Genomic DNA, 12,046 nt, shown 5'->3' with positions numbered 1-12,046 from the left:
GAAGACCAGGGCTCCAGATAATTTTTCATGATCAGAAGTACATACTCCTTATGTTTTCTATATAGAAGTACTGGAAAACAATAAGAGTACACTTAGAGTACTGAATGGAAATTAATGGAGTATCAGTAATCTTGTGTTTCGTTTCATATATGCACCACAACATTGCTACTCTTGTGAGGTGAGGTGAGGTGATATTGGGTTTAACGTTGTACTTGAGAATATTTCTCTCATATGACGACGTGCATGCGCGTGTATGTGTATGTGCGGCTGCTTGTACTAGCCCAGACTGAAGCTGGTTTTATAGTGCTAGCCCACTGAGATACCATGCAGCAGTGAAGCATGAATACCCCACTCAGACACATTATACGGACTCCAAGCCGACCAGTCCTTGTTGTACCCATTAATGCCGAGCGCCAGGCAGGGACCAACAAGTGCCATATTTTAACGTCTTTTGGTATGACGCAGTCGGGGATCGAACCCGCGACCTTCCGCTCTCCGCTACTCTTGTGTCAACAGGTCAATAAACAATAAAACAACACGTTTTCAGATAAATACATCTGTAAATGATTCTAAGACCGTACACCATTGCTGTGGTGCGTATCTGCTACGTTTTCTAAAATATTTCCTACCGTATCGTGCTTATTTTATATCCATACATACGCTGATACGGCCCTTATCTGGAGCCCTGGAAAACTATAGTCCTAAGCCAAACTCCCCCTCTGCTGGACACAATGACACACTACCAGACAAACATCATGAACATGCTTTTGAGTTTAGTTTTACGCCGCTTTTAGCAATATTCCAGCAATATCACGGCGGGGAACTTGCTTAATGACAAGGATAGGTACCTAGAGACCTGTTCTAACCCAGGTTCCCATCTGGTTACCATCAAACAGGTTTACCATCTAACCTGTTTCCAGATAGTGTGTGTCAGCGTCCTAGAAAATGAACCTATCACCCAAAATGTTTTAAAGATATAATTAAAATTTGGTCAGGTACAAAAGAAACTTCTAGTAAAGTTGATAAAATCATTAAAACAATCCTACTGCCATCAGTCTCCAGCTAAATCAAATGATTAACCATAATGATGATTATTATGAAATAGACACAGAGTACACTTGCACCAATCTAACTATACCAGTAAACTATCACCAGTAAACTATCACTTAACTGAAAGACTGCTAACAAATTAGCCCTCAGAAAAGGAAATATGAACATGATGAACCGTAAAAAGTGTCCCACTTTATGACCCACGACAATATCACCAATGTTACAGTATCTATACCACATCTAAAGGTCATCTCCACACAGACAAAAATGCCATTCATCCTGAGAAAGGCCTGTGATAAGCAAAACGATCAATACAGTACAAAAAAAATGAGGAAAAGAATTCTGAAATATGTAATGCACAAAATTAGACCAGGAATTAATGTCATGAGGTCATCAGTGATAGACTCTATATATAGAGACAGCTGTACCAGTACAGCACGATCTATGTGTGATGCATTAATGCCTTTGAACCCTTTACGTTCCTACACAAAATGATCACAGATGTGTATAAATCAATACTATCAACATGATCAGTGAATAATTTTCAATACTAATAGGTTTCAAACCCAAACATAATGAAGAAAGTGCCTGGGATTTTTTTCATTAATTATGATTATATTTTATGAACAGTTTTTTTTCTCTGTAAAATATGTTAATTTCAGAGACTAGATATTAGTCTAGTTCATACGCTGACTAGTGCAAACATAGCACTACCAGTATTTCTTTTTTTCCCAATATCTAGTTATGTTACCATGGTAATATATACCACACACTGCTGCTAGGTAGAATTTAACTCCATCGGAACAACTGAAGTAACAGTTACGGCTACTTAAAATAAACCAGTGCTTTAAACAGGTAACTGGTACTATTTCACATATTTAAAAATACAGCAGGATGGGCTACTTTTGTTAACTTAAACACTGACTGATTCATATCAAAACCAAGACAGCACATCTCAGGCCAGACTGTTGGCGAGAGCTGCCAACATTGCAACACTTGGTGCAACAGTACATCCCGCTAACCTACATAGCTTCCAGTAACCAGTTCACTGGGTGAGGCCCTCAACGGTGAGAGGAACTGGTATTTAGGAAGTGAAGCAGGTCCGAGACCACCCATGCAAGATAGTTGAGTGCTGCTTGTACACATGACTAAATCAAACATGTCATTAAGTTATTGTTTACTCAACAGTATAACGTTGAGGTAGAAATATCTTCACCATGTACACAGATATCATGTTGCTGCTTCAAAACAAAATTGCATCCATGACATATATTTCTCTTCCTGGAAACGTGGAAAATACATCAGTCATGTGTTTGACTACCAAGAGCTAAACATAAGCTGGGTAACCTAGTCTCTCTACTGTCAAACCAATTGTTCTGTATTTGTGTCTTGCTTAACACCCCCTTCAGAAATATTTGAGCTAATTGACAGCGACCTGTAAAATCGTGTGGACTAGACAATCCAGTCACTGATATTGTCAGCGGTCAACGTTGTCGTTTTACACAAACACACCATCAACCAAGACACTGAATGTGACCACCCAATCACATTAGTCACTTAATAACCAGCATCAGTGACTGGTGACCAAATTAATCTCGCAAAAAATCTTACATTTCACACACTTACTATTCATCAACCATATACACATTACACCTGGCCCAAAGAACAAATATTTAAATACAAAATCCTCTTGCCATCAACATTGCCAATCAAAAAAACATTCATGGACATCATTCAATTATATGTTTGTACCAAATACAATGAAACATAACATCAACGGTTAGCAACACATCTAAAAAGATATGAAACAAGTATCTTCTTAATCACTGTGTAGACATTTATATAGAATAAGTTGCCTTCCGTAAACTGTTAAATACAAAGAGCATCCTGCCTGAACAAGAGAAAAACAGTCAGTATAAAACTGGAGCATCAAAAACTGGTTTGGGAGTCTGACCTTCAATCCCTACAAGTAAATGAGAACATTATCAATACTATTTACTTCTGTCTTCAGCACAATTTAATAGCCTCCAGCAGGCAACTGACATGAATTTCAAAGGCTCAAATGGTATAAAATAGTCAAAATTAGAACAGGAAGTATAATTAGTGTGCTCATAATCACCAGTCAGACACAATCAACAAGATATCCTTATTTTGTTTTTTAATGAAGTGAGTGAGTGAGTCAATATTTAACGTCACATCGGCAATATTTCAGCCATATTGTGACGAGAACATTTGATATTGAAATGAAATATATGTATATAATAAAAAACCTGTCGACGAAGGACAGTAAAACAACTAGAATATCACAATTACAACTAAAACTAGTATGGAGAGTTAAAACTGATAGCACTATTTGGACAATACAATATAAAAACAAGCTATAGATCGCCAACACCAGAAGGTAGATCACCAAACTAGGGACCATGGGGACTTACAGTACTTTGGCTACCTGAATGGACCCTAGTTGGATTTACACCATCCCTTCAGCTGCTGGCGATTGTAAGAAATGTTAGCCAAAATTAAAATGACAAGAATGTTACATTAAAAAAATCCTGGCAAGTTTAAATTGACTTTGAAAGTTTTTGGACTTTGTTTTTAATGAATGTCTGGTCACTGCTGACTGTGTTGATAATTCTTATGCATGTCATTAAATTGGCCTACAACAATATAGTAAATAAAGGTTTGTCAGCCTAGGAAATATAGAATGTTCATTACAAAGATATAAAAAAAAATCCTAAGAGTAAGATAATCAGGTTTATAAGATAAGAAAAAAAAATGTCATAAAACTTTTCTATTGATGATCAAGTCACAATTGACAATTGGGAACATGGACAATTTGTCATTGGTATAGAAATGTTTAGATATATAAAATGCACTGACACTTGGAGAATCAGTTTCCATATTTGGAACTTTACTTTTTGATTACTGCTTGAGCTTGTCATGTAACATATTAATGCATGCATTCAAGGAAAACATTTAGGGATCAACTGTAATATATGAACATACTTTGCATGATGAAAGAACTAAAGAATGGCATTATTTGGTAATGATTACCATGGTTAAGAGTATGGGATGCTAAACACCCTGTAATAAGGACTAACACTATTTAATTACTTATCAATTGCTAAAAACAATGTTTATTCCTAATATCAGGATTTTACTGTCCCAAAGCACACTCAATCATGAAAAACAACCATTTATTCTAAAATATTCATCTTGTTTATAACCACAATTAAAAAAGAAGATATAATAAAATATTGAATAGTTTACTTAAATTTTCTTAACAACATTCTGTAAGCTTGTTTAATTGCTGGTAGGCATTATCAGACTGAACATGCCAAACAATTTAACATTTATCAACCGAATATTGATTATTTCAATGTAGCCCTTACACAACCCGAGACATCTTGATGATCAATTGCCAGTTTGTAGACAGTATGTCTGTACTGATCTTTGCATTTTTTCAAAAGTCTATAATCAGAGACAACTGGCAGAAACATGGCAACCTGGAGAATGACAAAATGATGACATGCAATGGTTGATAATTATCATCTCAGCAGAGACCTCAGCGCTTGCAGACAGAAGATGTACTAGTCCTGTTGGATCTGTGTACGTTATGACCAAAACATGTAAATAATGTTTACTAATTTAGACAAAATGTCACCCTGCTGAATGTGTAAAACAGTTTGTGCATAATTTCCAATTTTCCTAAATCAAAAGAGCCCCGGATGCAACATGTGACCCTCTTATTAATCTCACTGGTCCAAGAAAAAGATTACTATAATACTAATATACTAGATACCCGATAGTTTTGGACCAATGTCCAACACTATGGTACTGAGGAGAAAGGTGGCGATTGTTGTTTTAGTTGAAATCATCAAACAGAGCAGAGTGACCTGGTCAGCATGACCCTGTGGCAGCTCTCAATACAGTGAGTGAACAGGCTGAATGTGTCAACACCATTTCAGCCATGTCAATCAACAAACAAACACTACACGGTCTGATACCTGTGACTTACTTTATACTTACGCAAACTGAGTATATATAATATGATGCCACATTAACTCAGGATTTATCATAAATTGACCATTTGATATGTTGGATGGCATCATATAAATTGGAACACTTGAAATCCTGAAATTAATGCAAGCATGAAATGTATGGAGAACATCTGACCCACTGGCTTGCAATAAAAAGTGACATTTTTATCTGGATGCACTGAAGTACATTATCATTTCAGGTTCCCTACACAATGGCGGTAACAATGACACATATGTAATAATCTTATATGATAAGCATCATTTGAAATTTCCGGCTTTTGATGTCATGGAAGTTTTGATTTCTAGACAAGATGCTGAGTTTTAGTTTGTGAAGTTAGTAAATGATAATTGAATGTTTATCATGATTATCACTCCTTACAATATCACAAAATTCTTAGTCTACAGTCTCATCACTTCCTGAAAACTTTTTATGGGTCAAAGGCAAGGCTCGTCACATGAATGTCATTATGCATTTTAGGCCAGGGGTCAACATTTGGATTAATATGGTAAAACAATTATTTTCACGAGTTACATTACATGGTTTTCAAACATGATCAAATACAATATGTAACGATACCCATTATCATCAGCTGCTCAACAAATTTCCATTTCATCTGTCACAAACTTAAGGAAATACTATGACTATTCAGGACCAACAAATAAAATAAAATATCACATTGGTTGCACTGGATAGTATAAAATAAGCAATGTCATAATGTATATTATATTTACCAAAATCAGCTCGAGTCAGTAGCCTGACGTCCGGGTCAAGCAATTACCGTGTTCAGACTAATGCATGTTGTAAGCTCACTATGACAACGATGAAATGTACTGAAAATGTTGCTAAGAGACATGTTCAACCTTGAAATTCAAACATTTTGACAAACTGTGAAAGAAACATCACAGCTGACAAAACGATTCAATGGCATGAAAACTTACACTATTAATTTAAGTACAGTTTCAGTGACAGGGTGTGAAGAAAGACCACATAATTGACAATTTGATTGAAACAATGCAAATGGTGTGAAAATGATATATCCATTATTCTATGAACTGTGATGGTGAAAAACTGAAAGGAAGAACACAGATGACCATTCAATTCAAAGGTGTGCACAATTACATAATTTATTGATCTATGGATGGACCCAGTGATAATACTCTCAGACTAAGTGATCATATTGGTAATAGCTTTATGTAATACACTATATGGGTCATTAAACTGAGGGTGAAAATGTGTGTCAATTGGATCTGGATGGGCCATGCAAAAGCTGTACAATAATTAATGTTATTACACAAACCCCCAAACCATTACAGTACTTTTGGGCTGAAAAGATTCACTAATGCAATACAATATTTTAGTTAGATACACAATATGTCACAATATTATATTTGTAACCCTTCATTCATTGGCAGGTAGTTTCCAATCTGGAAATATTGGATATTTTGGCTGAATACAAGAGCTGTATACTGTAATAGTGAAAACACAATTGGTGCCGTCAGAGACATTTGAAATGTACATGCTGTGATCAAGTTTATTTTCAATGTATGAAGTTATTATACAATTGGTTTCTCAATCATGTTAACATGGTATGTGACATTACATCAAACCAAATACTAACCAAATACTTGTCCTGGCAAGCAGCAATAGTGTGATTTGGTAGCAATGGTCAAGAGGATTATTTCAGTCTCAGTGCACATCAAGTTACCGGTAAGCATTTTAACTTCATTTTAGTTAAATGCAAGCAGAACCTATTGGTTGATCTTAAATACTTCCCATTTACGATAATTGATGCATCAAAATAATCAAAGGCAGTATTGCAACCACAGTACAAAAATAACAAGTTTCCTAGCCCAAGAGTGGGAAAATACAGGACTTATGACTTGTGGACAACCACTGTGTTACCATTCCACAAATTACAACTCTGTAGAATATAACTATACCTTACAAGATAAAGATAAATAAAAAATTAAGGCTGATACGGCAAGTTCTACCTTTAAAAATTTGTTATCTAGCCAAGAAATACAACAATGACCAACAGATTTAGAGACTGGTTGAAGTATACCTTCCTACACACACATTAGTTCATTAGTTGCAAACTTAAAACTGAAGGTAGTATTCCTTGCAAATCCCATCTTCCAAAAGAAGTAATGGATGGAGTTGATTCTAATAATGCTACAGTGTTTGGCACGTAGCTGTTAAGATATTTTGCATCAAGACCAAAGAAAGAATGTACCGACTTTTCAGAATATTCAGTAGCCAAGCACTAAGATCTGCATGCAATACCTTCACAAATTTAATTTCCTTCAAACCTTTGCCAACCAACATTGAGAGCAAATTTGGTTCTACTTTATGCTTCTTCCATAAGTAGATAAATAGAGGGGAATTGCTGTAAAATTAACTGAAAGAAGTAAGTGAATGCTTAAACACCTCAGTCAGCAATATTTGAGTGACACCATCGTAGCATCTGGACCCCAACAAAAAAGTGGTTAATATTGTGAGCAACCCCATGCTGTTGAGGTACAATGAAGAACATTAATTCAACCTACCTAGTCACATCTGATCACCTGATTTCACTTAAAAGTTATACCACATGCTCAGGAACCTAACAGAGTACTGCAACACTCAGTTTGGAGTAAATGTGTGCACTACAGTCTACAATTCATGTGGAGAAACTAGTTTTAATACTCAAGTAGTAGTTATACATTTGATGAATGCTAACTAGACAAATTCTCATGATAATTTGTGACTGAACTGTGTTTTGACATTATGTGAGTTTGGTTCTGTGACTGTCATTTTAGTGTGCTCGGTTGTGTAACAATAAGGCATTTACCCCAACTTCTTCAAACCAAAGAGTGTTAGGCCCATTTCTGGTGTCCCCCCCTTTACCAGAGAGATTTTAAAAGCGGTAAAACATTGCTCAAACCAAAGATTGCCTTTAGCAGAGAGATTTTACATTGCTAACTTGACTGCCTGATGATGCTAATTGCCATGATAGTACTAATACTTATCTACCCGTGAAGATCTGGGTTAGAATTGGGCTTCAGTAACCCATGATTGTCGTAAGAGGCGACTAACAGGCTTGCTGACTTGGTTGACACATACCATCGTATCCCAATTGCGAAGATTGATGAGCATGATGTTGATCACTGGATTGTCTAGTCCAGAATTGATTATTTAAAGAACGCAATCGTGTAGCTGGAATATTGCCGAGTACGGTATTAAACAAACCAACCAACCAACCAATAATGATCTGTTCACTTAACTGTTCACACACACACATCGTCCTTGCTAAAAATTGAGTCCAGTAGTGCATACATTCAATTGAAACAATGAGAGTTTATGTTAGCTCTAGGAGAGATATCCTGTGTCAACTATTACTTACATTATCCTGCCTAAGAACTGAAGTGATCACTCTTGTACCAAGTCTTCATGTGATGTTAAAGAATTTGTTGACTTCTGTCATCAGTCATTGTACACAATTGGTTTCATATCAACTGACTGCCATGTGTGTACTAAGTCTCTTGAGAATTTTAGGGTTTTTTTTACCCAACTTCGCAGATAATTAATTCCAATCATAATGATGACTTTTGCAAATGATTTTGTTGTTTAGAATGGCAATCGACTGCGACCTGACTCTTGTACTTATACTTTAGTGTCAGAAAGCTATATAACTGAATTTCAATTATCATGATCATGTAATTGTGAAACAGGAGTATCTAGTATTGAGAAAACCAAACACCTAATATGAATACATAATTACCACAGGTGTGACGATAAAGAAATTTCACGATACGATACGTATCGCGATACCTTGGAACGATTCGATGCATATCATGATATGCTATCTTTAGTTATTTTCTTTCAAAAAGCATACTTTGATAGCAAGTAACAGTGTAAATTTGGACATAACCGTCAATTTCTGGTGAAAATTAACAATTTTAAGGTCAACGATACATATCACGATACGAAAAATAGTATCGATATATCTATCGTTAGATAAAGTATCAGGATTATCGATACTATGATATATCGTCACAGCTCTAATAATTACAATTGTAAAATACATCTGACAATAAGTGTGTGTAGGCCTATAAGGTATACTCTCATAATGTTGTAAGTAGTGTCAATGTGTTTGCAACCTTTCAGACTCTGAATGTTGTAAGTAACTTTATGTCTGACAGTATGACCAGCGACTAGGAGTAGGTATAAGTCTAGTGTCAGTTAAGGTCACACCCTATCGTTTGGTATCTACACACTGAAAAATATAAGTAACATGCTTAATTTCCTTCACACTGTTCTTGAAGGACAACATCACAGAGTTTTAGGGGAGATGATCAAATGGTGCATGAACTGGTCTGCAATATATTGACGTCAAGTATGAGCATGCCACGGTTCATTCGTTGCACGAGTATATCACAGATGCATGTGCACTGAAACACGGATGTCAAGATTTCTTTGAGGTAAATGATTACTTCTGACCTGTATCATACATAATTCCCAAACTCTTAACCCTATGCCACAGCACGAGTTTTGAAGAATGAAATGTACATTTGTACCTTGCGTTGAGACACAACGAGTACTTGTTTGTCAAACACTGGGACTTCCAAATATGGACACGGATAAAATAATCGATCTTGTACAAGAAAACACAATGATGGAACTAAAAGACAACACAATTATTACCTCAGCTTCCCCATTTTCACCCAATGAAATATGTGAACCTTGTGGGGTGTTATTTGAGACGTTGGAACTTGCATTAGACTTGGTGACAGTATTATTCTTGCTTCTCCTTCGTTTTGCCTTTTTGTTATCCACAGCACTCATGTTGACTTGCAGAGAGAATAATAAGTTTCCAGCGTGTATAAAATTCCTGCGTTGTGCAGAGGATAGACGCTAGTTACGGATTAAAACACTAGCTGTCAATCCAGAAATTGCCATCCCTAATAAATATGGCGGACACTTGCCTTGTTCTGTACCCACAATGCCCTGTTGGTAAGGCACTTGTCAAGGGGGAAGTAATCGCTTAATCACGTTTTATTTATCGCGAAGTCTACCGATTAGAGAATGTAGGTTCGATTCTCGACAGGCGTCTTTAGCGCTGAACGTTTTTGCCTGTTTTACTTATATATAGATTAATGTTGATATGCAAGGTGCATCTTCTCAGTTGGAAAAGACCATTTTCCCTTTCTTGATATAAGTGGCTTATACATTATGGAACAGTATTTCTTTCTCTGTGCATACACAATGTTGCATTTGTTTATTTGTTTCAAATATTCCGGCCGGGTAAAATGGAAATATATCCATATTTGACGATGGCTCAAAATGAAAGAATCACAAAAAAGGTTTTTCGATGGTGATGTTTCGTATATCATAGTTGTGCTTTGCAGTGTTTCGTGTACTTGTTTTCAGCTTTGGAATGTTTGACGACGCTTGTAATGTTTAATCAAGTCCAATTTTCAAAAGTATACTGTCTTATGCCCGGCAATTTAACTATCACACACATGTTTCCCGTATTATTCAACTTGCTTGTGAACTTTAGGTACATAAGAACAACATGACTTAGGGTAATTGAATTGCATTATTTACCCCGAAGTTTCCTTTGAATCGAGAATAGAAATCAAACTAAAAAAAGAAGTTATATGTTACAACAATTTTTATTAAGTTAATTGGTATGTTTAACTAGGAAGTTTTGATACTTATATTGGTAACTTAGATTTTAATGTTATGCGTAATTACCCATTCGTATGAACATCAGAGCCACGGTACCACCAGCCCTATAAATCGAAAGTAGCCCAAAGGGTCCCAAATTTAGATCTAAGCCATCTTTAAGGCCAGAAATCCACTATTTTTTATGTGATTATTTTATTCCCTAAGGTTTTATATTTAATGTATACATACTCCAGCCAAAACTAAATTCTATGATTTTTTTTTAAAGCAAGTGAATTAATTAGTGGAACGCACTGAAACAGTATTCCAATACTGCCACGCCTTGTCAGCTTGACGCAGGTCTCAGACTTGCTGTAGTGAAACCCACGAGCATGTACATAACGTTGACAAACATTGAAACATAATCGGAGCGACCCGGGATTTGAACTCACGATTGCGAGTGTCTGGTAATACAAGGGACGTAACTCTCCACTGAGAATTAGCCGCTCGTCTTCAGGGAGTCAACATTAAATGTTGATGTCATTTGTTGCCCTGTTTTGTTTTTCTGATCTGTGTTCCTATCTAATGTTTGCTGTATTACCATGTCCTTCACCTCAGTTATTGATCATTTGCTCAGCAAGAGTTTTAGCACCTCAGACTCGATTATTTACAGACCGCCGCCATTTAGCTGGAATATTGCTGAGTGCGGCGTAAATCTAAACTCTCTCTCACCACTCACCCACTCACTCAAACTAGCACCTGTGGTGAACATAAGCATTGAAATATATAGAAGTTGTATTCCACAAAGCCGTTTGTCATTGTATAACTAGTTCTACTGATGAAGTGTGTTTTGACGTGTAGAAACAATATTGCTCCGAAGTTTTAGAAATGAGATAATTTCAGGGAAACATACGGTCGTGTGTGAATTTCTGCACCGTATAGACACCATGGCAATGTTACATGTGTTATCGAGTTTTTCACCGGGGTTCCAATTACCGCTTGGTTGTATGAGATACTGGATGTCTTCACAGAAGAAATATATAAAGGATATCTTCACAGATTCGATGGTCAGAAAGAAAGTAATATACAGGGGTACCTGTAGACTAACAACTAGTCTCTGAAATGAACATATTTTACTGAAAAAAATTCATAGTAAACAAAAAATATATATATAATGAAAAGGAGCCCTGAGACTTTCTTCATTTTCTGAAGCTGAGGAAATCTAGACTTGCCTGACTAGACTTGTGTGGGTTTGGATATATTTACGCAGGGTCTGTTTAGAGAGACTAGGGTTCCACGACCTCTGATC

At 36.2% G+C, this 12,046-nt stretch overlaps 1 protein-coding gene across 1 annotated transcript in view; it reads right to left on the bottom strand.

The window, feature by feature from the left end:
* Positions 1 to 10,074, bottom strand: part of LOC124265639 (protein FAM193A-like) — a 34,180-nt gene extending 24,106 nt beyond the window's left edge. Inside the window, 1 exon segment of the mRNA XM_046700432.1 lies at positions 9,775 to 10,074. Within this exon segment, the coding sequence (XP_046556388.1) occupies positions 9,775 to 9,915 (141 nt within the window). The 5' untranslated portion in view covers positions 9,916 to 10,074.
* Positions 10,075 to 12,046: the final 1,972 nt, after the last annotated feature.

This window comes from Haliotis rubra, unplaced genomic scaffold (genome assembly GCF_003918875.1).
Source record: "Haliotis rubra isolate DU_JTF1 unplaced genomic scaffold, ASM391887v1 Scf99, whole genome shotgun sequence".
NCBI lineage: Eukaryota > Metazoa > Mollusca > Gastropoda > Lepetellida > Haliotidae > Haliotis > Haliotis rubra.
Note: the sequence above shows the minus strand (reverse complement) of the source record. Positions and strands in the feature narration are given on the sequence as shown.